The following is a 24,708-nucleotide window of genomic DNA, read 5'->3' as shown; positions in this document are numbered from 1 at the left end:
GACCAAAGAGCTCTCCAAGGATGTCAGGGACAAGATTGTAGACCTACACAAGGCTGGAATGGGATACAAGACCATTGCCAAGCAGCTTGGTGAGAAGGTGACAACAGTTGGTGCGATTATTCGCAAATGGAAGAAACACAAAAGAACTATCAATCTCCCTCGGCCTGGGGCTTCATGCAAGATCTCACCTCGTGGAGTTGCAATGATCATGAGAACGGTGAGGAATTAGCCCAGAACTCCACGGGAGGATATTGTCAATGATCTCAAGGCAGCTGGGACCATAGTTACCAAGAAAACAATTGGTAACACACTACGCCGTGAAGGACTGAAATTCTGCAGCGCCTGCAAGGTCCCCCTGCTCAAGAAAGCACATATACATGCCCGTCTGAAGTTTGCTAATGAACATCTGAATGATTCAGAGGACAACTGGGTGAAAGTGATGTGGTCAGATGAGACCAAAATGGAGCTCTTTGGCATAAACTAAACTAGCAGTGTTTGGAGGAATGCTGCCTATGACCCCAAGAACACCATCCCCACCGTCAAACATGGAGGTGGAAACATTATGCTCTGGGGGTGTTTTTCTGCTAAGGGGACAGGACAACTTCACCGCATCAAAGGGACGATGGACGGGGCCATGTACTGTCAAATCTTGGGTGAGAAACTCCTTCCCTCAGCCAGGGCATTGAAAATGGGTCGTGGATGGGTATTCCAGCATGACAATGACCCAAAACACACAGCCAAGGCAACAAAGGAGTGGCTCAAGAAGAAGCACATTAAGGTCCTGGAGTGGCCTAGCCAGTCTCCAGACCTTAATCCCATAGAAAATCTGTGGAGGGAGCTAAAGGTTCGAGTTGCCAAACGTCAGCCTCGAAACCTTAATGACTTGGAGAAGATCTGCAAAGAGGAGTGGGACACAATCCCTCCTGAGATGTGTGCAAACCTGGTGGCCAACTACAAGAAACGTCTGACCTCTGTGATTGCCAACAAGGGTTTTGCCACCAAGTCGTAAGTCATGTTGCAGAGGGGTCAAATATTTATTTCCCTAATTAAAATGCAAATCAATGTATAACATTTTTGACATGCTTTTTTCTGGATTTTTTGTTGTTATTCTGTCTCTCACTGTTCAAATAAACCTACCATTAAAATTATAGACTGATCATTTCTTTGTCAGTGGGCAAACGTACATCAGCAGGGGGATCAAAAACTTGTTCATCCCTCACTGTATTGCGCTGTCGCTAACAATCGTCTTATCGGCGTAACCATCAACGAAAGTCATTGCGTGCAGGGCTGCGCACAAGCGACACGCGCTAGGCGAGAGTGCCACTCGCCTAGCGCGTTGCGTGCCAGTGACCCTGGAGCAGCAACATCGACATCTGCACGCAGCTCGCGGCGGCGAGGAGGAGGTGCTGGTGGATGGTGGGTGGTGGTTGGTGGTGCTGGTGGGTGGTGGTGGTGGAGGTGGAGTCACACGGCACCCGGAGGACGCCGCCCTCTGCGCTCGCTCCCTCTGCGCGCGCCACAGCAGCGAAGAGGACAACGGGCAGAGAGTCAAGACCCGCGCCGTACTTTCGAGAGTGGTGAGACACGTGACACGTGTAGGGTGTGAGACACGTGTAGGGTGGTAGACAAGTGTAGGGTGTGTGACACGTGTAGGGTGTGAGACACGTGTAGGAGTATGAGACACGTGTAGGGTGTGAGACACGTGTAGGAGTATGAGACACGTGTAGGGTGATAGACACGTGTAGGGTGATAGACACGTGTAGGGTGATAGACACGTGTAGGAGTATGAGACACGTGTAGGGTGATAGACACGTGTAGGAGTATGAGACACGTGTAGCAGTGTGAGACACGTGTAGGGTGATAGACACGTGTAGGAGTATGAGACACGTGTAGGAGTATGAGACACGTGTAGGAGTATGAGACACGTGTAGGAGTGTGAGACACGTGTAGGAGTGTGAGACATGTGTAGGAGTATGAGACACGTGTAGGAGTATGAGACACGTGTAGGAGTATGAGACACGTGTAGGAGTATGAGACACGTGTAGGAGTGTGCGTTGCTTCTCTCGAGTGGGCGTCTCTATCCGTGAGCGTTTCCATCCCGTGCTAAACGTGCCAACTGTGGCGTTGCCTCCAGTGGAGTGAGGAGTGGGGGAGGGAAGCCAGGTGTTGCGTATCTGCCAGTCATCTCGCTCGCTCAACCCGCGACGTCCGTTCCGTGACGGCTTCAACGTACACGCACCTCGCCGTGGTGATCCCATCGTACTTGGTGGCGAATTGCGGCTGCTGTTGTCGTTTATTCCGTGCAGGTGCACCCGTGGCCCTGCAATGTCTCTGGCGGTGACCTGCCTCTGCCTTCTACTCATCTTTGCCGTTCTTCACTACCTGCTGGGGGTGCGGCGCAGGTGAGAAGACGGAAAGGTGGTGGGTGCTTCTGAATGGTGATGATACTTTAATAACGCTAATAATAGACGTAATGATTAAATCACCAAGGAAAATCCGAAGACTCTTTAAGGAGGGTCCTGCATTTGGGATATTTGTGTTAATTTACATTGTGTGTGTGTGTTTGCTTGTTTTCATCTATGGTAGGGAATAAGGGAAGCTGGTAGTAGCCCAGGCAGAACAGGGGGAGAGCATGCAAAGGAGTTCTGATCTCAGAGCCTCTAGCGGCATCCTGACGTGGCCTCAGAACAGATTGTGGAGCGCGCTCGTGCAACAGACAATGAAGGCACTGCCTAGAACCTCAGAGGACATCCACAATGGCATTCCTGGGACAGAGCGATCGAGGGATGGAGACGGCGTTGGCTATAAAGAGCGCCACAGCAGATCTCGAATTCCTGGTGCGGCTCGCACCGCAGCAGGATACCAAAACAAAAAAAGTCGCGGTGCTTCCCATGAATGGAATCGCGGAAGTTTGTCCGGACACAGTCGCCGTTCAAGTGCGGTCTGTGAAGAGGAGAGCGATGCTTCCCGTCTGGCCGAGTCCCGAAGGCGTTGACGTCTGGGCCACAAGACATAGCGCCTCCGATTTGGCGCGGTTTGGCTACGTATGGCGCGGAAAAGAAGTTCAACATAGACACAAGCAAGCGTGTGTGTGCGTGTGTTCTGGGCAGTTGCTGCAAGCAAGTGTGTGTGCATAGGCGTGTTGAACTTCTTTCGCGCCGTACGTAGCCAATCCGTGCCAAATCGGGGGGCGCTATGTCTTGGGCCAGACGTCACGCCGTGGGGAAGCACGGCTTTCCTCTTCACGGACCGCACTTGAACGGTGGAGGGCATTGGAAGACAGCGACTCTGTCCGGGCAAACTTCTTTCGCCGCCGTGCGGTAGCCAACGGTGCCAAACCGGAGGTGCAAGTGGCCGGCTTCCTAGGTCTTCTGAGCCATTGCAAGGATATCGGTGGCTCGCAAAGGCTCGACGATACAATGACGAGAGGGCGACAGGCGCGTGGGGAGGGCGTTGGCATCGGGCTTCTCGCAGTTGCAAAACGGCACCCAGTTGCACAAACGTGCTCGATGGACAAGGTTTGTCGCATTAGCGGATCGAATAATCGCCGCTTTATGGTGAACGTAGCCGCTTGAGAGGATGCGTGCCTCTTTCTCCCTCGGGGAGCCCGTAGACTTTGATCCAAATTATGGGATGACAACTGCATTGGCAGTGGTGCAATAAGCACACGTAGCCAACAGACGAAAAATCTCAAGTTTAACACTAAGCTAAACACAGGTAGAGTGTGATTTGGGCCTTATAAATTCTGGGCTGCTGATAGTTTGCAGAGTTTCCAGGCTTCTTTCAATAGCTTCATGAGACCTCTGTAGATCACCGTGATTTCTTGCGCACTTCCCTCGCGTCTGCTGCTCCCTTCGTGACCGCTGTTGTGTTGCCGGCAGTCTTCTGTTGTAGTCGTGGAGTGCTGTGGAACTCATCCGCATTTCTGAAGCACTTTGGTGGGTCTACGCACAATGAGGTGTGCATCCCCAGGAATACACTTTTGAGGGGTATCCATCTCAGAGGGTGTAATTCTAAACTGTGCAGCGGATGTAGGGTGCAGAAATCATAGCTGGTAGAGTCGGATGTAGAATAGTGGCAGAGCAAAGCGAGCAAAAGGCACGATTCGGGCCTAGTGCACGGATCGATTGACGATGCAGAAAGTCCCAGAAACTCGATTGACAACTTCATGGGACCTCTCTTGCCAGTGTCAACATCTAAGAATAAGTTTTACCCTTTCTGGCAATAAGACAGTTGTGTTAAGCTGTTAAAACACCAAACAGAAACCTTTTGCAATGAATCATGTCTGCATTAACCACATAAACTTGTGGGGAACATGCAAACAAAACGCATTCTCTGACAGTGTGTGATGCATTGTCTTTGAAACTGATTGGTCCACACCAGAGACTAGGCTCTAAAGAAAGCTGTCTCTGGTGTGGACCGATCCGTTTTAAAGACAATGCATGATATACTATCAGAGATATGACTCTGAACACATTTGAACAGAGTCGGTCTGCTTTACGACGTTATTTGGCGTGGAGCTTTTTGTTAATCTGAGTGAGTTTGTGAAATTGTACCTCATGGACCCTCTTAAATGTGCCTGATAAAAAGGAAAAACACATAGGCAAGCGACGTTTATCATTCTACTGAAAATGGGAAAACATGATTCGATTTACCACGGGGTTTCCAGGAACGCATTATGTCGTAAAAGCGGAGATCGCCTGTATATATATTTTAAAGTATATAATATGAAAATACCAAAATGTAGAGTTAGATCCATAACGGGGAACTGTCTGCAGAACAGATTAAACTTGCCTCGAGACATAGCCCGGGAGACAACTTTCACAGGGATGTCTTTAAATATATACTTATTTCTATTTTTTTCATAAAACTATTTTATATAGCTTGATATTTTATATAAGCCAATGGAAAAGCCATTAACAATGTGCTGTCACCACAACACCTTCAGCCAGTGCACCTCGAGTAACTTAACTTTGGATGAGGTGTCTATATCATGGGAAGGGGGGGTGGGGGGGTACGCATGACGTATATATCTAAGTGATACATCTCGCTTCACTCTAGCAAAACCACGTGCAGGGAAAGCAACTGTTGGCTTCGTTCCAATGACAAGATCCCTGTAGCTGTTAAAATACGTTTAAAGTTAACGCCTTGAACGTCATGCATTTAAGACAGATGTCAAACATTGCAACAGTTACCCTCTGTCGCAAGACGACCCCATTGGATTGCCAACCGAATTTTCCCACCATCCAGCACTTTTCAAGTGTCTGCCCCTGTGTTCCAGCTGTGACACCAGGGAGAGATGATCTTAATCTGTTAAGTGGGTTCTTTGTGAATCTGTAACTCAAAGGGGGGGAGTGGGAGAGTCCCTATTCTGCATCGTGGTGGAGCTTTAGCATGGGGGAGAAATCACATCAACCCTCCATCGTGAACCCTGGGAGGGAACGGTGGCACAGCGCGGTTGGCATGGGCCCCGGTGCTCCGAATGAAACGTACCCATCTGTCGAGCACCCATCACCGTTATATACAGAGGTAAAACAACTCTTGTACAGGCGCTTGGTGGAATATTACGTCGCAGGATCGTGGAGTGGCTACAATGAAAGATGGATGATGCCATTGTGCCCATCGTCTGCTCACATCTTAAAACAACATTCGGTCAATGGACTCGGATTGTCGACAGTCTCGATAAATGCACTAATTGACTGCAGGCTTAGAAAATTGGCGAGAATTGCTGCAGAGCGACAGGACGTGGGGTGCAATGCGTGTGCCTGCAATCGCAATATTGGCAGAGCATGCCCTGGATTACCTTGGCACGCTCACGGTGCTTTGTTTAAGAATGACCAACAGATGACCTTACGTGTCAGCCAGCCAGCGACATGCCGTAATAAATCCAACGGGACCCGCGGTTGGAAGCTGCTCAGCGGAGCGCGCGTGTCTTTTTCTCCGCTCTGGACTAAATCAAGGGCGTTGCATATCTCCACGTGACGTGTTGTTAACAGTGGATCATTCCCCCTGCTGCTGCTGCATTTGGCGCGACAGACACGCGGTCACCACAGCAGGGGGCTTTCTCTTCTCCGCTCGCTTGTAAAGACAGCGAGGAGCCACGGCTCATTCGTCGCCGCATCGCGTGACGAATGTTGGTGATCCCCGTTTGGAATTCGAAGAGGGTAGGCCGGGTGAATAGGTAGCGGGGTCTGTTTGCAGTAGGCTCCTGGGCTAAAGTGCGGAGCGGCACGATGCTACGCGCCTGATGTCGTCAATGATTTGCCCTCTTAGTTGCTCGCGCGGTGCAAACAGATCGTGCACCGGGACTTGCAATATAGAGAGCGCCAGTTCGAGGCGATCTCCTGGCGTGGCAGTTGAAACAATGGGGGCAAGGTTCTTAATCCCTCCACCTCGACCCCGTTACCCGACTCTGCCCGACCCAGCTGTGGACAGCAGATGCCAATCAGCAGGTTGGGGGCGGTGGGGTAAAGTATGAGTACTTCCACTTCTTCTAAGACGTCTGATGAGCGTGGAAGAGTAGGCCAAACAAACAAAAAACACCAGAGGGGATGTATTGATGTTTAACTTTGCACCGTACGTAGCCAACCGCGCGAACGGAGGTTGCGGATCTAAAGGACTCGTGGACTGGAAGACGTGAGCAAGCCCTTGCAAGGGCTGAACTTATCCCTCCATGTCTGAGACGTTACACACTTCACCCACTCGCGTTTGCATTCGGGGCCCCGCTACGTGGGAGAGGGGGGGGGGGAGATTCTCTGTGCCCCTTGCCCCAGTCCCCCCTGCACCGCACACGCTGTGTCCACTGCGCAATCTGCACGGCACTGGCGCTCATCCCCCCGGTGGGGGGCTGGGGGGGGGCTAGGAGGTGGGGGGCTGGGGTATCCCACGTGTAATCTGTTGACGCAGCTTTCTTGCCGCTCTTTTGCTTCGGCTCGTGAGAAAAGTACAAATAGTGCAGGGCTGGAGTGCACCTTGAACACCGCGCCGCGTGGAGGTTCCCTGCTGCCCTGCAGCCGGGAATCACGGACCCTGCTGCACCACCACCACAGCAGCAGCATTGGCAGCATTGGCAGCAGCGATACGAGAAGCGGCAGCGGTGGTGGCAGACTCAAAGCGACATGCCCAGCGGCGGTTGTAGTATTGCCGGTGGTAGTGTCAGTGGCGTTATCTCGCACGGGCAACTTTTTATTTTTCTCCTGTGTAACTTCATTCGTACGGAACTCCTCACGTTCAACAGCACGTGACTCCGTCGCAACTCTTCCTCGTGTACTGCTCGACTGCTACGCTCCGCTCGCTCTCTCTCCGCTAGCCTCTTACTATACACTCCGCTAGCTTCGCTACTGCTAGCCTTACCACACTCACACTTAGGATTCCGCTAGCCTCTCTACTGCTAGCCTGTCTACCCTCACTCCTCCAACCTCGCCCGTGCCTCCAGCGGGGGATCAGCCAACACCGCGGGAGAGGTGTTCCGAGCGGGGTCCCGGACTTATCTTCTTGCCTTCGCTCTCAACCAACTCGAACCGCGTTTCTCCGCACGTCACCTTATAACCCCCCCCCCTCGCTCGTTAAGAGACCTCAGGTGGCCCTCGTTGAGCCGTGGCTCACGCGGCGTCTCCGCCACGCGTATCGCCTCCATCTCACGCCTGCGAGGCCCCGAACCGTGTTTGCATTTGGAGCCAGCCAATCACCGCGATGCATCTCAATTGGTCGCCCCGCCCCCTCTCTCTCGCCGTCTCCCTCTCTGCACCTGCTCGCCCTCACGTGACCTCACTGTCCGCTGCTCACACGTGCGTGCACACTGTTTGCAAACCCCCGCACGTGTTACTCCGCTACAGTAGTAATAGTATTATCAGTGGTAATAGTATTATCCGTGGTAATAGCATTATCCGTAGTCGTATTTTCAGTGGTATTAACAGCAGTCTTATCAGTGGTAGGCGTAGTAGTAGTAGTATTAACAGCATTAGCAGTGGTAGCAGCAGTATTAGCAGCAGTAGTGGGTCTGTAGCAGCAGCAGCAGTAGCATTATCAGCATTATTCGTCTTGTCAGCAGAAGTAGCAGTCGTATAATTATCAGCAGTAGTGGTTATCAGCAGTAATTCCAACAGTAGGTGTAGTGTAGTGAGTCCTACAGTAGGTGTAGTGTAGTGAGTCCTACAGTAGGGGTAGTGAGTCCTACAGTAGGTGTAGTGAGTCCTACAGTAGGTGTAGTGAGTCCTACAGTAGTGTAGTGAGTCCTACAGTAGGTGTAGTGAGTCCTACAGTAGGTGTAGTGAGTCCTACAGTAGTGTAGTGAGTCCTACAGTAGTGTAGTGAGTCCTACAGTAGGTGTAGTGAGTCCTACAGTAGGTGTAGTGAGTCCTACAGTAGTGTAGTGAGTCCTACAGTAGGTGTAGTGAGTCCTACAGTAGTGTAGTGAGTCCTACAGTAGTGTAGTGAGTCCTACAGTAGTGTAGTGAGTCCTACAGTAGGTGTAGTGAGTCCTACAGTAGTGTAGTGAGTCCTACAGTAGGTGTAGTGAGTCCTACAGTAGTGTAGTGAGTCCTACAGTAGTGTAGTGAGTCCTACAGTAGTGTAGTGAGTCCTACAGTAGTGTAGTGAGTCCTACAGTAGTGTAGTGAGTCCTACAGTAGGTGTAGTGAGTCCTACAGTAGTGTAGTGAGTCCTACAGTAGTGTAGTGAGTCCTACAGTAGTGTAGTGAGTTCTACAGTAGGTGTAGTGAGTCCTACAGTAGTGTAGTGAGTCCTACAGTAGTGTAGTGAGTCCTACAGTAGTGTAGTGAGTCCTACAGTAGTGTAGTGAGTCCTACAGTAGTGTAGTGAGTCCTACAGTAGGTGTAGTGAGTCCTACAGTAGGTGTAGTGAGACCTACAGTAGTGTAGTGAGTCCTACAGTAGTGTAGTGAGTCCTACAGTAGTGTAGTGAGTCCTACAGTAGTGTAGTGAGTCCTACAGTAGGTGTAGTGAGTCCTACAGTAGTGTAGTGAGTCCTACAGTAGGTGTAGTGAGTCCTACAGTAGTGTAGTGAGTCCTACAGTAGGTGTAGTGAGTCCTACAGTAGTGTAGTGAGTCCTACAGTAGTGTAGTGAGTCCTACAGTAGTGTAGTGAGTCCTACAGTAGTGTAGTGAGTCCTACAGTAGTGTAGTGAGTCCTACAGTAGTGTAGTGAGTCCTACAGTAGGTGTAGTGAGTTCTACAGTAGTGTAGTGAGTCCTACAGTAGTGTAGTGAGTCCTACAGTAGGTGTAGTGAGTCCTACAGTAGTGTAGTGAGTCCTACAGTAGTGAGTCCTACAGTAGTGAGTCCTACAGTAGTGTAGTGAGTCCTACAGTAGTGTAGTGAGTCCTACAGTAGTGTAGTGAGTCCTACAGTAGTGTAGTGAGACCTACAGTAGTGTAGTGAGTCCTACAGTAGTGTAGTGAGTCCTACAGTAGTGTAGTGAGTCCTACAGTAGTGTAGTGAGTCCTACAGTAGGTGTAGTGAGTTCTACAGTAGTGTAGTGAGTCCTACAGTAGGTGTAGTGAGTCCTACAGTAGTGTAGTGAGTCCTACAGTAGTGTAGTGAGTCCTACAGTAGTGTAGTGAGCCCTACAGTAGTGTAGTGAGTCCTACAGTAGGTGTAGTGAGTCCTACAGTAGTGTAGTGAGTCCTACAGTAGTGAGTCCTACAGTAGTGAGTCCTACAGTAGTGTAGTGAGTCCTACAGTAGTGTAGTGAGTCCTACAGTAGTGTAGTGAGACCTACAGTAGTGTAGTGAGTCCTACAGTAGTGTAGCGAGTCCTACAGTAGTGTAGTGAGTCCTACAGTAGTGTAGTGAGTCCTACAGTAGGTGTAGTGAGTCCTACAGTAGTGTAGTGAGTCCTACAGTAGTGTAGTGAGTCCTACAGTAGTGAGACCTACAGTAGTGTAGTGAGTCCTACAGTAGGTGTAGTGAGTTCTACAGTAGTGTAGTGAGTCCTACAGTAGGTGTAGTGAGTCCTACAGTAGGTGTAGTGAGTCCTACAGTAGTGTAGTGAGTCCTACAGTAGGTGTAGTGAGTCCTACAGTAGTGTAGTGAGTCCTACAGTAGTGTAGTGAGTCCTACAGTAGTGTAGTGAGTCCTACAGTAGTGTAGCGAGTCCTACAGTAGGTGTAGTGAGTCCTACAGTAGTGTAGTGAGTCCCACAGTAGTGTAGTGAGTCCTACAGTAGGTGTAGTGAGTTCTACAGTAGTGTAGTGAGTCCTACAGTAGGTGTAGTGAGTCCTACAGTAGTGTAGTGAGTCCTACAGTAGTGTAGTGAGTTCTACAGTAGGTGTAGTGAGTCCTACAGTAGTGTAGTGAGTCCTACAGTAGGTGTAGTGAGTCCTACAGTAGGTGTAGTGAGTCCTACAGTAGTGTAGTGAGTCATACAGTAGGTGTAGTGAGTCCTACAGTAGGTGTAGTGAGTCCTACAGTAGTGTAGTGAGTCCTACAGTAGTGTAGTGAGTCCTACAGTAGTGTAGTGAGTCCTACAGTAGTGAGACCTACAGTAGTGTAGTGAGTCCTACAGTAGTGTAGTGAGTCCTACAGTAGTGTAGTGAGTCCTACAGTAGTGTAGTGAGTCCTACAGTAGTGTAGTGAGTCCTACAGTAGTGTAGTGAGTCCTACAGTAGTGTAGTGAGTCCTACAGTAGTGTAGTGAGTCCTACAGTAGGTGTAGTGAGTCCTACAGTAGTGTAGTGAGTCCTACAGTAGTGTAGTGAGTCCTACAGTAGTGAGTCCTACAGTAGTGTAGTGAGTTCTACAGTAGGTGTAGTGAGTCCTACAGTAGTGTAGTGAGTCCTACAGTAGTGTAGTGAGTCCTACAGTAGGTGTAGTGAGTCCTACAGTAGGTGTAGTGAGTCCTACAGTAGTGTAGTGAGACCTACAGTAGTGTAGTGAGTCCTACAGTAGTGTAGTGAGTCCTACAGTAGGTGTAGTGAGTCCTACAGTAGGTGTAGTGAGTCCTACAGTAGGGGTAGTGAGTCCTACAGTAGTGTAGTGAGTCCTACAGTAGTGTAGTGAGACCTACAGTAGTGTAGTGAGTCCTACAGTAGTGTAGTGAGTCCTACAGTAGGTGTAGTGAGTCCTACAGTAGTGTAGTGAGTCCTACAGTAGGTGTAGTGAGTCCTACAGTAGTGTAGTGAGTCCTACAGTAGTGTAGTGAGTCCTACAGTAGTGAGTCCTACAGTAGTGTAGTGAGTTCTACAGTAGGTGTAGTGAGTCCTACAGTAGTGTAGTGAGTCCTACAGTAGTGTAGTGAGTCCTACAGTAGGTGTAGTGAGTCCTACAGTAGGTGTAGTGAGTCCTACAGTAGTGTAGTGAGACCTACAGTAGTGTAGTGAGTCCTACAGTAGTGTAGTGAGTCCTACAGTAGGTGTAGTGAGTCCTACAGTAGGTGTAGTGAGTCCTACAGTAGGGGTAGTGAGTCCTACAGTAGTGTAGTGAGTCCTACAGTAGTGTAGTGAGACCTACAGTAGTGTAGTGAGTCCTACAGTAGTGTAGTGAGTCCTACAGTAGGTGTAGTGAGTCCTACAGTAGTGTAGTGAGTCCTACAGTAGGTGTAGTGAGTCCTACAGTAGTGTAGTGAGTCCTACAGTAGTGTAGTGAGTCCTACAGTAGTGTAGTGAGTCCTACAGTAGTGTAGTGAGTCCTACAGTAGTGTAGTGAGTCCTACAGTAGTGTAGTGAGTCCTACAGTAGGTGTAGTGAGTCCTACAGTAGTGTAGTGAGTCCTACAGTAGGTGTAGTGAGTCCTACAGTAGTGTAGTGAGTCCTACAGTAGTGAGACCTACAGTAGTGTAGTGAGTCCTACAGTAGGTGTAGTGAGTTCTACAGTAGTGTAGTGAGTCCTACAGTAGGTGTAGTGAGTCCTACAGTAGTGTAGTGAGTCCTACAGTAGTGTAGTGAGTTCTACAGTAGGTGTAGTGAGTCCTACAGTAGTGTAGTGAGTCCTACAGTAGGTGTAGTGAGTCCTACAGTAGGTGTAGTGAGTCCTACAGTAGTGTAGTGAGTCATACAGTAGGTGTAGTGAGTCCTACAGTAGGTGTAGTGAGTCCTACAGTAGTGTAGTGAGTCCTACAGTAGTGTAGTGAGTCCTACAGTAGTGTAGTGAGTCCTACAGTAGTGAGACCTACAGTAGTGTAGTGAGTCCTACAGTAGTGTAGTGAGTCCTACAGTAGTGTAGTGAGTCCTACAGTAGTGTAGTGAGTCCTACAGTAGTGTAGTGAGTCCTACAGTAGTGTAGTGAGTCCTACAGTAGTGTAGTGAGTCCTACAGTAGTGTAGTGAGTCCTACAGTAGGTGTAGTGAGTCCTACAGTAGTGTAGTGAGTCCTACAGTAGTGTAGTGAGTCCTACAGTAGTGAGTCCTACAGTAGTGTAGTGAGTTCTACAGTAGGTGTAGTGAGTCCTACAGTAGTGTAGTGAGTCCTACAGTAGTGTAGTGAGTCCTACAGTAGGTGTAGTGAGTCCTACAGTAGGTGTAGTGAGTCCTACAGTAGTGTAGTGAGACCTACAGTAGTGTAGTGAGTCCTACAGTAGTGTAGTGAGTCCTACAGTAGGTGTAGTGAGTCCTACAGTAGGTGTAGTGAGTCCTACAGTAGGGGTAGTGAGTCCTACAGTAGTGTAGTGAGTCCTACAGTAGTGTAGTGAGACCTACAGTAGTGTAGTGAGTCCTACAGTAGTGTAGTGAGTCCTACAGTAGGTGTAGTGAGTCCTACAGTAGTGTAGTGAGTCCTACAGTAGGTGTAGTGAGTCCTACAGTAGTGTAGTGAGTCCTACAGTAGTGTAGTGAGTCCTACAGTAGTGAGTCCTACAGTAGTGTAGTGAGTTCTACAGTAGGTGTAGTGAGTCCTACAGTAGTGTAGTGAGTCCTACAGTAGTGTAGTGAGTCCTACAGTAGGTGTAGTGAGTCCTACAGTAGGTGTAGTGAGTCCTACAGTAGTGTAGTGAGACCTACAGTAGTGTAGTGAGTCCTACAGTAGTGTAGTGAGTCCTACAGTAGGTGTAGTGAGTCCTACAGTAGGTGTAGTGAGTCCTACAGTAGGGGTAGTGAGTCCTACAGTAGTGTAGTGAGTCCTACAGTAGTGTAGTGAGACCTACAGTAGTGTAGTGAGTCCTACAGTAGTGTAGTGAGTCCTACAGTAGGTGTAGTGAGTCCTACAGTAGTGTAGTGAGTCCTACAGTAGGTGTAGTGAGTCCTACAGTAGTGTAGTGAGTCCTACAGTAGTGTAGTGAGTCCTACAGTAGTGTAGTGAGTCCTACAGTAGTGTAGTGAGTCCTACAGTAGTGTAGTGAGTCCTACAGTAGTGTAGTGAGTCCTACAGTAGGTGTAGTGAGTCCTACAGTAGTGTAGTGAGTCCTACAGTAGGTGTAGTGAGTCCTACAGTAGTGTAGTGAGTCCTACAGTAGTGTAGTGAGTCCTACAGTAGTGTAGTGAGTCCTACAGTAGTGTAGTGAGTCCTACAGTAGTGTAGTGAGTCCTACAGTAGTGTAGTGAGTCCTACAGTAGTGTAGTGAGTCCTACAGTAGTGTAGTGAGACCTACAGTAGTGTAGTGAGTCCTACAGTAGTGTAGTGAGTCCTACAGTAGTGTAGTGAGTCCTACAGTAGTGTAGTGAGTCCTACAGTAGTGTAGTGAGTCCTACAGTAGTGTAGTGAGTCCTACAGTAGTGTAGTGAGTCCTAACAAGAGATTTGAAGAATCCGTAACCCCAAAGACGCCGCTCCACGTGGCAGAGCGAGCGGGCGGTGTCGGGGGGCAATGGAGCGAGGTGGCTCGGGTCCGAGAACGGGGGGGGGGGCTCGGGGGGGGGGGCTGGGGGGTGTAACGGGCAGGGGGGGCTGGGGGGGGGGGCTGGGTGAAGTAACGGGCAGGGGAATGCTGGGGGGGGGGGGGACTGGGAAGGTAACGGGGGGGAGAATGCGGGCTGGGGGGGTGAATGCGGGCTGGGGGGCTGGGGGGGGGTAACGGGTTGGGGGGCTGGGGGGCTGGGAGTGAATGAATGCGGGCTGGGGGTGAGTCTCCTCTGCAGATGGAGGTCAGGGGAGTTTGCCAGAGCGTGGGAGGATACCAAATACGCAGACTCCCAAGTCGCGAACATTTAGGTATTTATTTATTTATCTACTCACACGAGGGCGAAAGACGCCAGCCACTTGGCAGGTCGGGGAGTCGGAGCGACCCGTCGCCGCCTTGCGAGCCAACTCGACAGCTCCGTTCAACCCACTCTTAATTTTCACAACTATTGTTGCCTACAACTTTGCCTTGCCGGAGCACCCAGCCCGTGTCTCAAGACCTCCTGATAAATCCGCTCTCCCCCACCCACCAACAAATACTTGCGGGGTCCCCTCCCACCGCTCCTCTATCCCCTTTGTGGTCCTTCCTTGCCCAGCGCCCGCCACGACCCCTCTGGGGAGTGGCGCCTCGGGTCCACTCAGTCCTGACCGCAGTAGGAGTAGTAACAACTACAACAGTAGGAGTAGTAACAGCTACAACAGGAGTAGTAACAACTACAACAATAGGAGTAGTAACAGCTACAACAGGAGTAGTAACAACTACAACAGTAGGAGTAGTAACAGCAGTAGGAGTAGTAACAACTACAACAGTAGGAGTAGTAACAGCTATAACAAGTAGGAGTAGTAACAACTACAACAGTAGGAGTAGTAACAGCTACAGCAGTAGGAGTAGTAACAACTACAACAGTAGGAGTAGTAACAGCAGTAGGAGTAGTAACAGCTATAACAGGAGTAGTAACAACTACAACAGTAGGAGTAGTAACAGCTATAACAAGTAGGAGTAGTAACAACTACAACAGTAGGAGGAGAAACAGCAGTAGGAGTAGTAACAACTACAACAGTAGGAGTAGTAACAGCAGTAGGAGTAGTAACAGCTACAACAGTAGGAGTAGTAACAGCTACAGCAGTAGGAGTAGTAACAGCTACAACAGTAGGAGTAGAAACAGCTACAACAGTAGGAGTAGTAACAGCTACAACAGTAGGAGTAGTAACAGCTATAACAGTAGGAGTAGTAACAGCTACAACAGTAGGAGTAGTAACAGCTATAACAGTAGGAGTAGTAACAGCTACAGCAGTAGGAGTAGTAACAACTACAACAGTAGGAGTAGTAACAGCTACAACAGGAGTAGTAACAGCTACAGCAGTAGGAGTAGTAACAGCTACAACAGTAGGAGTAGAAACAGCTACAACAGTAGGAGTAGTAACAGCTACAACAGTAGGAGTAGTAACAGCTATAACAGTAGGAGTAGTAATAGCTACAACAGTAGGAGTAGTAACAGCTATAACAGTAGGAGTAGTAACAGCTACAACAGTAGTAGTAACAGCAGTAGGAGTAGTAACAGCTACAACAGTAGGAGTAGTAACAGCTACAGCAGTAGGAGTAGTAACAGCTACAACAGTAGGAGTAGAAACAGCTACAACAGTAGGAGTAGTAACAGCTACAACAGTAGGAGTAGTAACAGCTACAACAGTAGGAGTAGTAACAACTACAACAGTAGGAGTAGAAACAGCTACAACAGTAGGAGTAGTAACAGCTACAACAGTAGGAGTAGTAACAACTACAACAGTAGGAGTAGTAACAGCTACAACAGTAGGAGTAGTAACAGCTATAACAGTAGGAGTAGTAACAGCTACAACAGTAGGAGTAGTAACAGCTATAACAGTAGGAGTAGTAACAGCTACAACAGTAGGAGTAGTAACAGCTATAACAGTAGGAGTAGTAACAGCTATAGCAGTAGGAGTAGTAACAGCTACAGTAGCAGGAGTAGTAACAGCTACAACAGTAGTAGTAATAGCTACAGCAGTAGGACTAGTAACAGCTACAGCAGTAGGAGTAGTAACAGCTACAGCAGTAGGAGTAGTAACAGCTACAACAGTAGGAGTAGTAACAGCTATAACAGTAGGAGTAGTAACAGCTACAGCAGTAGGAGTAGTAACAGCTACAACAGTAGGAGTAGTAACAGCTATAACAGTAGGAGTAGTAACAGCAGTAGTAGTAACAGCTACAACAGTAGGAGTAGTAACAACTACAACAGTAGGAGTAGTAACAGCTACAACAGTAGGAGTAGTAACAGCTACAACAGTAGGAGTAGTAACAGCAGTAGGAGTAGTAACAGCTACAACAGTAGGAGTAGTAACAGCTATAACAAGTAGGAGTAGTAACAACTACAACAGTAGGAGTAGTAACAGCTACAGCAGTAGGAGTAGTAACAACTACAACAGTAGGAGTAGTAACAGCAGTAGGAGTAGTAACAGCTATAACAGGAGTAGTAACAACTACAACAGTAGGAGTAGTAACAGCTATAACAAGTAGGAGTAGTAACAACTACAACAGTAGGAGGAGAAACAGCAGTAGGAGTAGTAACAACTACAACAGTAGGAGTAGTAACAGCAGTAGGAGTAGTAACAGCTACAACAGTAGGAGTAGTAACAGCTACAGCAGTAGGAGTAGTAACAGCTACAACAGTAGGAGTAGAAACAGCTACAACAGTAGGAGTAGTAACAGCTACAACAGTAGGAGTAGTAACAGCTATAACAGTAGGAGTAGTAACAGCTACAACAGTAGGAGTAGTAACAGCTATAACAGTAGGAGTAGTAACAGCTACAGCAGTAGGAGTAGTAACAACTACAACAGTAGGAGTAGTAACAGCTACAACAGTAGGAGTAGTAACAGCTACAACAGTAGGAGTAGTAACAGCTATAACAGTAGGAGTAGTAACAGCTACAACAGTAGGAGTAGTAACAGCTATAACAGTAGGAGTAGTAACAGCTACAGCAGTAGGAGTAGTAACAACTACAACAGTAGGAGTAGTAACAGCTACAACAGGAGTAGTAACAGCTACAGCAGTAGGAGTAGTAACAGCTACAACAGTAGGAGTAGTAACAGCTACAGCAGTAGGAGTAACAGCTACAGCAGTAGGAGTAGTAACAGCTACAACAGTAGGAGTAGTAACAGCTACAACAGTAGGAGTAGTAACAGCTACAACAGTAGGAGTAGTAAAAGCTACAAGAGTAGTAGTAACAGCTACAACAGCAGGAGTAGTAACAGCTACAACAGTAGGAGTAGTAACAGCTACAGCAGTAGGAGTAGTAACAGCTACAAGAGTAGTAGTAACAGCTACAACAGCAGGAGTAGTAACAGCTACAACAGTAGGAGTAGTAACAGCTATAACAGTAGGAGTAGTAACAGCTACAACAGTAGTAGTAACAGCAGTAGGAGTAGTAACAGCTACAACAGTAGGAGTAGTAACAGCTACAGCAGTAGGAGTAGTAACAGCTACAACAGTAGGAGTAGAAACAGCTACAACAGTAGGAGTAGTAACAGCTACAACAGTAGGAGTAGTAACAGCTACAACAGTAGGAGTAGTAACAACTACAACAGTAGGAGTAGAAACAGCTACAACAGTAGGAGTAGTAACAGCTACAACAGTAGGAGTAGTAACAACTACAACAGTAGGAGTAGTAACAGCTACAACAGTAGGAGTAGTAACAGCTATAACAGTAGGAGTAGTAACAGCTACAACAGTAGGAGTAGTAACAGCTATAACAGTAGGAGTAGTAACAGCTACAACAGTAGGAGTAGTAACAGCTATAACAGTAGGAGTAGTAACAGCTATAGCAGTAGGAGTAGTAACAGCTACAGTAGCAGGAGTAGTAACAGCTACAACAGTAGTAGTAATAGCTACAGCAGTAGGACTAGTAACAGCTACAGCAGTAGGAGTAGTAACAGCTACAGCAGTAGGAGTAGTAACAGCTACAACAGTAGGAGTAGTAACAGCTATAACAGTAGGAGTAGTAACAGCTACAGCAGTAGGAGTAGTAACAGCTACAACAGTAGGAGTAGTAACAGCTATAACAGTAGGAGTAGTAACAGCAGTAGTAGTAACAGCTACAACAGTAGGAGTAGTAACAGCTACAATAGTAGTAGTAACAGCTATAACAGTAGGAGTAGTAACAGCTATAACAGTAGGAGTAGTAACAGCTACAACAGTTGGAGTAGTAACAGCTACAACAGTAGGAGTAGTAACAGCTACAACAGTAGGAGTAGTAACAGCTACAGCAGTAGGAGTAGTAACAACTACAACAGTAGGAGTAGTAACAGCTACAACAGTAGGAGTAGTAACAGCTACAGCAGTAGGAGTAACAGCTACAGCAGTAGGGGTAGTAACAGCTACAACAGTAGGAGTAGTAACAGCTACAACAGTAGGAGTAGTAACAGCTACAAGAGTAGTAGTAACAGCTACAACAGCAGGAGTAGTAACAGCTACAACAGTAGGAGTAGTAACAGCTACAGCAGTAGGAGTAGTAACAGCTACAAGAGTAGTAGTAACAGCTACAACAGCAGGAGTAGTAACAGCTACAACAGTAGGAGTAGTAACAGCTATAACAAGTAGGAGTAGTAACAGCTACAACAGTAGGAGTAGTAACAGCTACAACAGCAGGAGTAGTAACAGCTATAGCAGTAGGAGTAGTTACAGCTACAACAGTAGGAGTAGTAACAACTACAACAGTAGGAGTAGTAACAACTACAACAGTAGGAGTAGTAACAGCTACAACAGCAGGAGTAGTAACAGCTACAACAGTAGGAGTAGTAACAGCTACAGCAGTAGGAGTAGTAACAACTACAACAGTAGGAGTAGTAACAGCTACAACAGGAGTAGTAACAGCTACAGCAGTAGGAGTAGTAACAGCTACAACAGTAGGAGTAGAAACAGCTACAACAGTAGGAGTAGTAACAGCTACAACAGTAGGAGTAGTAACAGCTATAACAGTAGGAGTAGTAATAGCTACAACAGTAGGAGTAGTAACAGCTATAACAGTAGGAGTAGTAACAGCTACAACAGTAGTAGTAACAGCAGTAGGAGTAGTAACAGCTACAACAGTAGGAGTAGTAACAGCTACAGCAGTAGGAGTAGTAACAGCTACAACAGTAGGAGTAGAAACAGCTACAACAGTAGGAGTAGTAACAGCTACAACAGTAGGAGTAGTAACAGCTACAACAGTAGGAGTAGTAACAACTACAACAGTAGGAGTAGAAACAGCTACAACAGTAGGAGTAGTAACAGCTACAACAGTAGGAGTAGTAACAACTACAACAGTAGGAGTAGTAACAGCTACAACAGTAGGAGTAGTAACAGCTATAACAGTAGGAGTAGTAACAGCTACAACAGTAGGAGTAGTAACAGCTATAACAGTAGGAGTAGTAACAGCTACAACAGTAGGAGTAGTAACAGCTATAACAGTAGGAGTAGTAACAGCTATAGCAGTAGGAGTAGTAACAGCTACAGTAGCAGGAGTAGTAACAGCTACAACAGTAGTAGTAATAGCTACAGCAGTAGGACTAGTAACAGCTACAGCAGTAGGAGTAGTAACAGCTACAGCAGTAGGAGTAGTAACAGCTACAACAGTAGGAGTAGTAACAGCTATAACAGTAGGAGTAGTAACAGCTACAGCAGTAGGAGTAGTAACAGCTACAACAGTAGGAGTAGTAACAGCTATAACAGTAGGAGTAGTAACAGCAGTAGTAGTAACAGCTACAACAGTAGGAGTAGTAACAACTACAACAGTAGGAGTAGTAACAGCTACAACAGTAGGAGTAGTAACAGCTACAACAGTAGGAGTAGTAACAGCAGTAGGAGTAGTAACAGCTACAACAGTAGGAGTAGTAACAGCTATAACAAGTAGGAGTAGTAACAACTACAACAGTAGGAGTAGTAACAGCTACAGCAGTAGGAGTAGTAACAACTACAACAGTAGGAGTAGTAACAGCAGTAGGAGTAGTAACAGCTATAACAGGAGTAGTAACAACTACAACAGTAGGAGTAGTAACAGCTATAACAAGTAGGAGTAGTAACAACTACAACAGTAGGAGGAGAAACAGCAGTAGGAGTAGTAACAACTACAACAGTAGGAGTAGTAACAGCAGTAGGAGTAGTAACAGCTACAACAGTAGGAGTAGTAACAGCTACAGCAGTAGGAGTAGTAACAGCTACAACAGTAGGAGTAGAAACAGCTACAACAGTAGGAGTAGTAACAGCTACAACAGTAGGAGTAGTAACAGCTATAACAGTAGGAGTAGTAACAGCTACAACAGTAGGAGTAGTAACAGCTATAACAGTAGGAGTAGTAACAGCTACAGCAGTAGGAGTAGTAACAACTACAACAGTAGGAGTAGTAACAGCTACAACAGTAGGAGTAGTAACAGCTACAACAGTAGGAGTAGTAACAGCTATAACAGTAGGAGTAGTAACAGCTACAACAGTAGGAGTAGTAACAGCTATAACAGTAGGAGTAGTAACAGCTACAGCAGTAGGAGTAGTAACAACTACAACAGTAGGAGTAGTAACAGCTACAACAGGAGTAGTAACAGCTACAGCAGTAGGAGTAGTAACAGCTACAACAGTAGGAGTAGTAACAGCTACAGCAGTAGGAGTAACAGCTACAGCAGTAGGAGTAGTAACAGCTACAACAGTAGGAGTAGTAACAGCTACAACAGTAGGAGTAGTAACAGCTACAACAGTAGGAGTAGTAAAAGCTACAAGAGTAGTAGTAACAGCTACAACAGCAGGAGTAGTAACAGCTACAACAGTAGGAGTAGTAACAGCTACAGCAGTAGGAGTAGTAACAGCTACAAGAGTAGTAGTAACAGCTACAACAGCAGGAGTAGTAACAGCTACAACAGTAGGAGTAGTAACAGCTATAACAGTAGGAGTAGTAACAGCTACAACAGTAGTAGTAACAGCAGTAGGAGTAGTAACAGCTACAACAGTAGGAGTAGTAACAGCTACAGCAGTAGGAGTAGTAACAGCTACAACAGTAGGAGTAGAAACAGCTACAACAGTAGGAGTAGTAACAGCTACAACAGTAGGAGTAGTAACAGCTACAACAGTAGGAGTAGTAACAACTACAACAGTAGGAGTAGAAACAGCTACAACAGTAGGAGTAGTAACAGCTACAACAGTAGGAGTAGTAACAACTACAACAGTAGGAGTAGTAACAGCTACAACAGTAGGAGTAGTAACAGCTATAACAGTAGGAGTAGTAACAGCTACAACAGTAGGAGTAGTAACAGCTATAACAGTAGGAGTAGTAACAGCTACAACAGTAGGAGTAGTAACAGCTATAACAGTAGGAGTAGTAACAGCTATAGCAGTAGGAGTAGTAACAGCTACAGTAGCAGGAGTAGTAACAGCTACAACAGTAGTAGTAATAGCTACAGCAGTAGGACTAGTAACAGCTACAGCAGTAGGAGTAGTAACAGCTACAGCAGTAGGAGTAGTAACAGCTACAACAGTAGGATTAGTAACAGCTGTAACAGTAGGAGTAGTAACAGCTACAGCAGTAGGAGTAGTAACAGCTACAACAGTAGGAGTAGTAACAGCTATAACAGTAGGAGTAGTAACAGCAGTAGTAGTAACAGCTACAACAGTAGGAGTAGTAACAGCTACAATAGTAGTAGTAACAGCTATAACAGTAGGAGTAGTAACAGCTATAACAGTAGGAGTAGTAACAGCTACAACAGTTGGAGTAGTAACAGCTACAACAGTAGGAGTAGTAACAGCTACAACAGTAGGAGTAGTAACAGCTACAGCAGTAGGAGTAGTAACAACTACAACAGTAGGAGTAGTAACAGCTACAACAGTAGGAGTAGTAACAGCTACAGCAGTAGGAGTAACAGCTACAGCAGTAGGAGTAGTAACAGCTACAACAGTAGGAGTAGTAACAGCTACAACAGTAGGAGTAGTAACAGCTACAAGAGTAGTAGTAACAGCTACAACAGCAGGAGTAGTAACAGCTACAACAGTAGGAGTAGTAACAGCTACAGCAGTAGGAGTAGTAACAGCTACAAGAGTAGTAGTAACAGCTACAACAGCAGGAGTAGTAACAGCTACAACAGTAGGAGTAGTAACAGCTATAACAAGTAGGAGTAGTAACAGCTACAACAGTAGGAGTAGTAACAGCTACAACAGCAGGAGTAGTAACAGCTATAGCAGTAGGAGTAGTAACAGCTACAACAGTAGGAGTAGTAACAACTACAACAGTAGGAGTAGTAACAACTACAACAGTAGGAGTAGTAACAGCTACAACAGTAGGAGTAGTAACAGCTACAATAGTAGGAGTAGTAACAGCTACAACAGTAGGAGTAGAACAGTAGGAGTAGTAACAGCTATAACAGTAGGAGTAGTAACAGCTACAACAGTAGGAGTAGTAACAGCTACAACAGTAGGAGTAGTAACAGCTACAACAGTAGGAGTAGAACAGTAGGAGTAGTAAGAGCTATAACATGTAGGAGTAGTAACAGCTACAACAGTAGGAGTAGTAACAGCTATAACAGTAGTAGTAACAGCTATAACAGTAGGAGTAGTAACAGCTACAGCAGTAGGAGTAGTAACAGCTATAACAGTAGGAGTAGTAACAGCTACAACAGGAGTAGTAACAGCTACAACAGTAGGAGTAGTAACAGCCACAGCAGTAGGAGTAGTAACAGCTACAACAGTAGGAGTAGTAACAGCTACAGCAGTAGGAGTAGTAACAGCTACAACAGTAGGAGTAGTAACAGCTACAACAGTAGGAGTAGTAACAGCTACAACAGTAGGAGTAGTAACAGCTACAGCAGTAAGAGTAGTAACAGCTACAACAGTAGGAGTAGTAACAGCTACAGCAGTAGGAGTAGTAACAGCTACAACAGTAGTAGTAACAGCTACAACAGTAGTAGTAACAGCTATAACAGTAGGAGTAGTAACAGCTACAACAGTAGTAACAGCTACAGCAGTAGTAGCAGCAGCAATAGTAGCAGCAGTAGCTACAGTAGTAGCAGCAGCAGCTGTAGCAGCAGTAGCAGCTACAGTAGCAGCAGCTGTAGCAGCAGTAGCAGCTACAGTAGCAGCAGCAGCAGCTGTAGCAGCAGTAGCAGCTACAGCAGTAGTAGTAGCAGCAGCAGCAACTGCAGTAGCAGCAGCTGCAGCAGAAGCAGTTTGTGTTAAACGCTAGAGAAGCAGAATTATTACCAGCTGTCGTAGCAGCAAAACACGCAGGAATGTCAATAGCAGCCGTGGCAGTGGCACTACGGCAGCAGTGGCAGTGACCCTACGGCAGCAGTGACCCTACGGCAGCAGTGGCACTACGGCAGCAGTGACCCTACGGCAGCAGTGGCACTACGGCAGCAGTGGCACTACGGCAGCAGTGACCCTACGGCAGCAGTGGCAGTGGCACTACGGCGGCAGCAGCGGTGTCGGTGGGCGGTAGCCACGGTGCTGTGAGTGCAGCGATTAATTATCAACGGTTGGCTACGTACGGTGCGAAAGAAGTTCAACATACACACACCAAGGCCGTAATTATAATATATATTGGTGGGGACACATCTCCCCCAATATTAAAATATGCTCAAAATGCCCCCCCCCCAATATATTGCTATAATTTTTTTGCTATGCTATGTAAATAAAAACAATATATCTGGACATATAAATCAATGCATAGATTTACGGTTATATGATTGTGGTTATGGTTGTACTTTATGAATCCCTAATCTCTGCCATTACATACGTAGTGTTCGATTTCACTCGGACAACTTGTGTCTTTCTCCAAACACCGCTTTATTTACAACTCTCAGCATGTCCTCCACATTCCACGGTATCCTGGTCGCCCCGGCTCGCTCGCTGTGCTCCACTCGCTCGCCACCTTTGTCTCGCCACTCCCCACTATCACTTCACTTACTCCCCACCATCACTTCACTTACTCCCCACTATCACTTCACTTACTCCCCACTATCACTTCACTTACTCCCCACCATCACTTCACTTACTCCCCACTATCACTTCACTTACTCCCCACTATCACTTCACTTACTCCCCACTATCACTTCACTTACTCCCCACTATCACTTCACTTACTCCCCACCATCACTTCACTTACTCCCCCACTATCACTTCACTTACTCCCCACCATCACTTCACTTACTCCCCACCATCACTTCACTTACTCCCCACTATCACTTCACTTACTCCCCACTATCACTTCACTTACTCCCCACTATCACTTCACTTACTCCCCACTATCACTTCACTTACTCCCCACCATCACTTCACTTACTCCCCACTATCACTTCACTTACTCCCCACCATCACTTCACTTACTCCCCACTATCACTTCACTTACTCCCCACTATCACTTCACTTACTCCCCACTATCACTTCACTTACTCCCCACTATCACTTCACTTACTCCCCACTATTACTTCACTTGCTCCCCACTATCACTTCACTTACTCCCCACTATCACTTCACTTACTCCCCACTATCACTTCACTTACTCCCCACTATCACTTCACTTACTCCCCACTATCACTTCACTTACTCCCCACTATCACTTCACTTACTCCCCACCATCACTTCACTTACTCCCCACTATCACTTCACTTACTCCCCACTATCACTTCACTTACTCCCCACTATCACTTCACTTACTCCCCACTATCACTTCACTTACTCCCCACCATCACTTCACTTACTCCCCCACTATCACTTCACTTACTCCCCACTATCACTTCACTTACTCCCCACTATCACTTCACTTACACCCCACTATCACTTCACTTACTCCCCACTATCACTTCACTTACTCCCCACTATCACTTCACTTACTCCCCACCATCACTTCACTTACTCCCCCACTATCACTTCACTTACTCCCCACTATCACTTCACTTAC

At 46.9% G+C, this 24,708-nt stretch overlaps 1 protein-coding gene across 1 annotated transcript in view; it reads left to right on the top strand.

Moving 5' to 3' along the window:
- The first annotated feature begins 1,420 nt into the window (after positions 1-1,420).
- The window catches only part of CYP7B1 (cytochrome P450 family 7 subfamily B member 1), a 36,989-nt gene continuing 13,701 nt past the window's right edge, over positions 1,421-24,708 (top strand). The window contains exons 1-2 of the mRNA XM_032969782.2: positions 1,421-1,577; positions 2,307-2,402. Coding sequence (XP_032825673.2) covers positions 2,326-2,402 — 77 coding nt within the window. The 5' untranslated portion in view covers positions 1,421-1,577; positions 2,307-2,325. The remainder of the gene's footprint in view (positions 1,578-2,306; positions 2,403-24,708) is intronic.

The sequence above is a fragment of the Petromyzon marinus genome, chromosome 3 (assembly GCF_048934315.1).
Source record: "Petromyzon marinus isolate PM22_M1 ecotype Great Lakes invasive population chromosome 3, UKy_Petmar_22M1.pri1.0, whole genome shotgun sequence".
Taxonomy (NCBI): Eukaryota; Metazoa; Chordata; class Hyperoartia; order Petromyzontiformes; family Petromyzontidae; genus Petromyzon; species Petromyzon marinus.
This window is presented reverse-complemented; position numbering and strand designations above follow the sequence as displayed.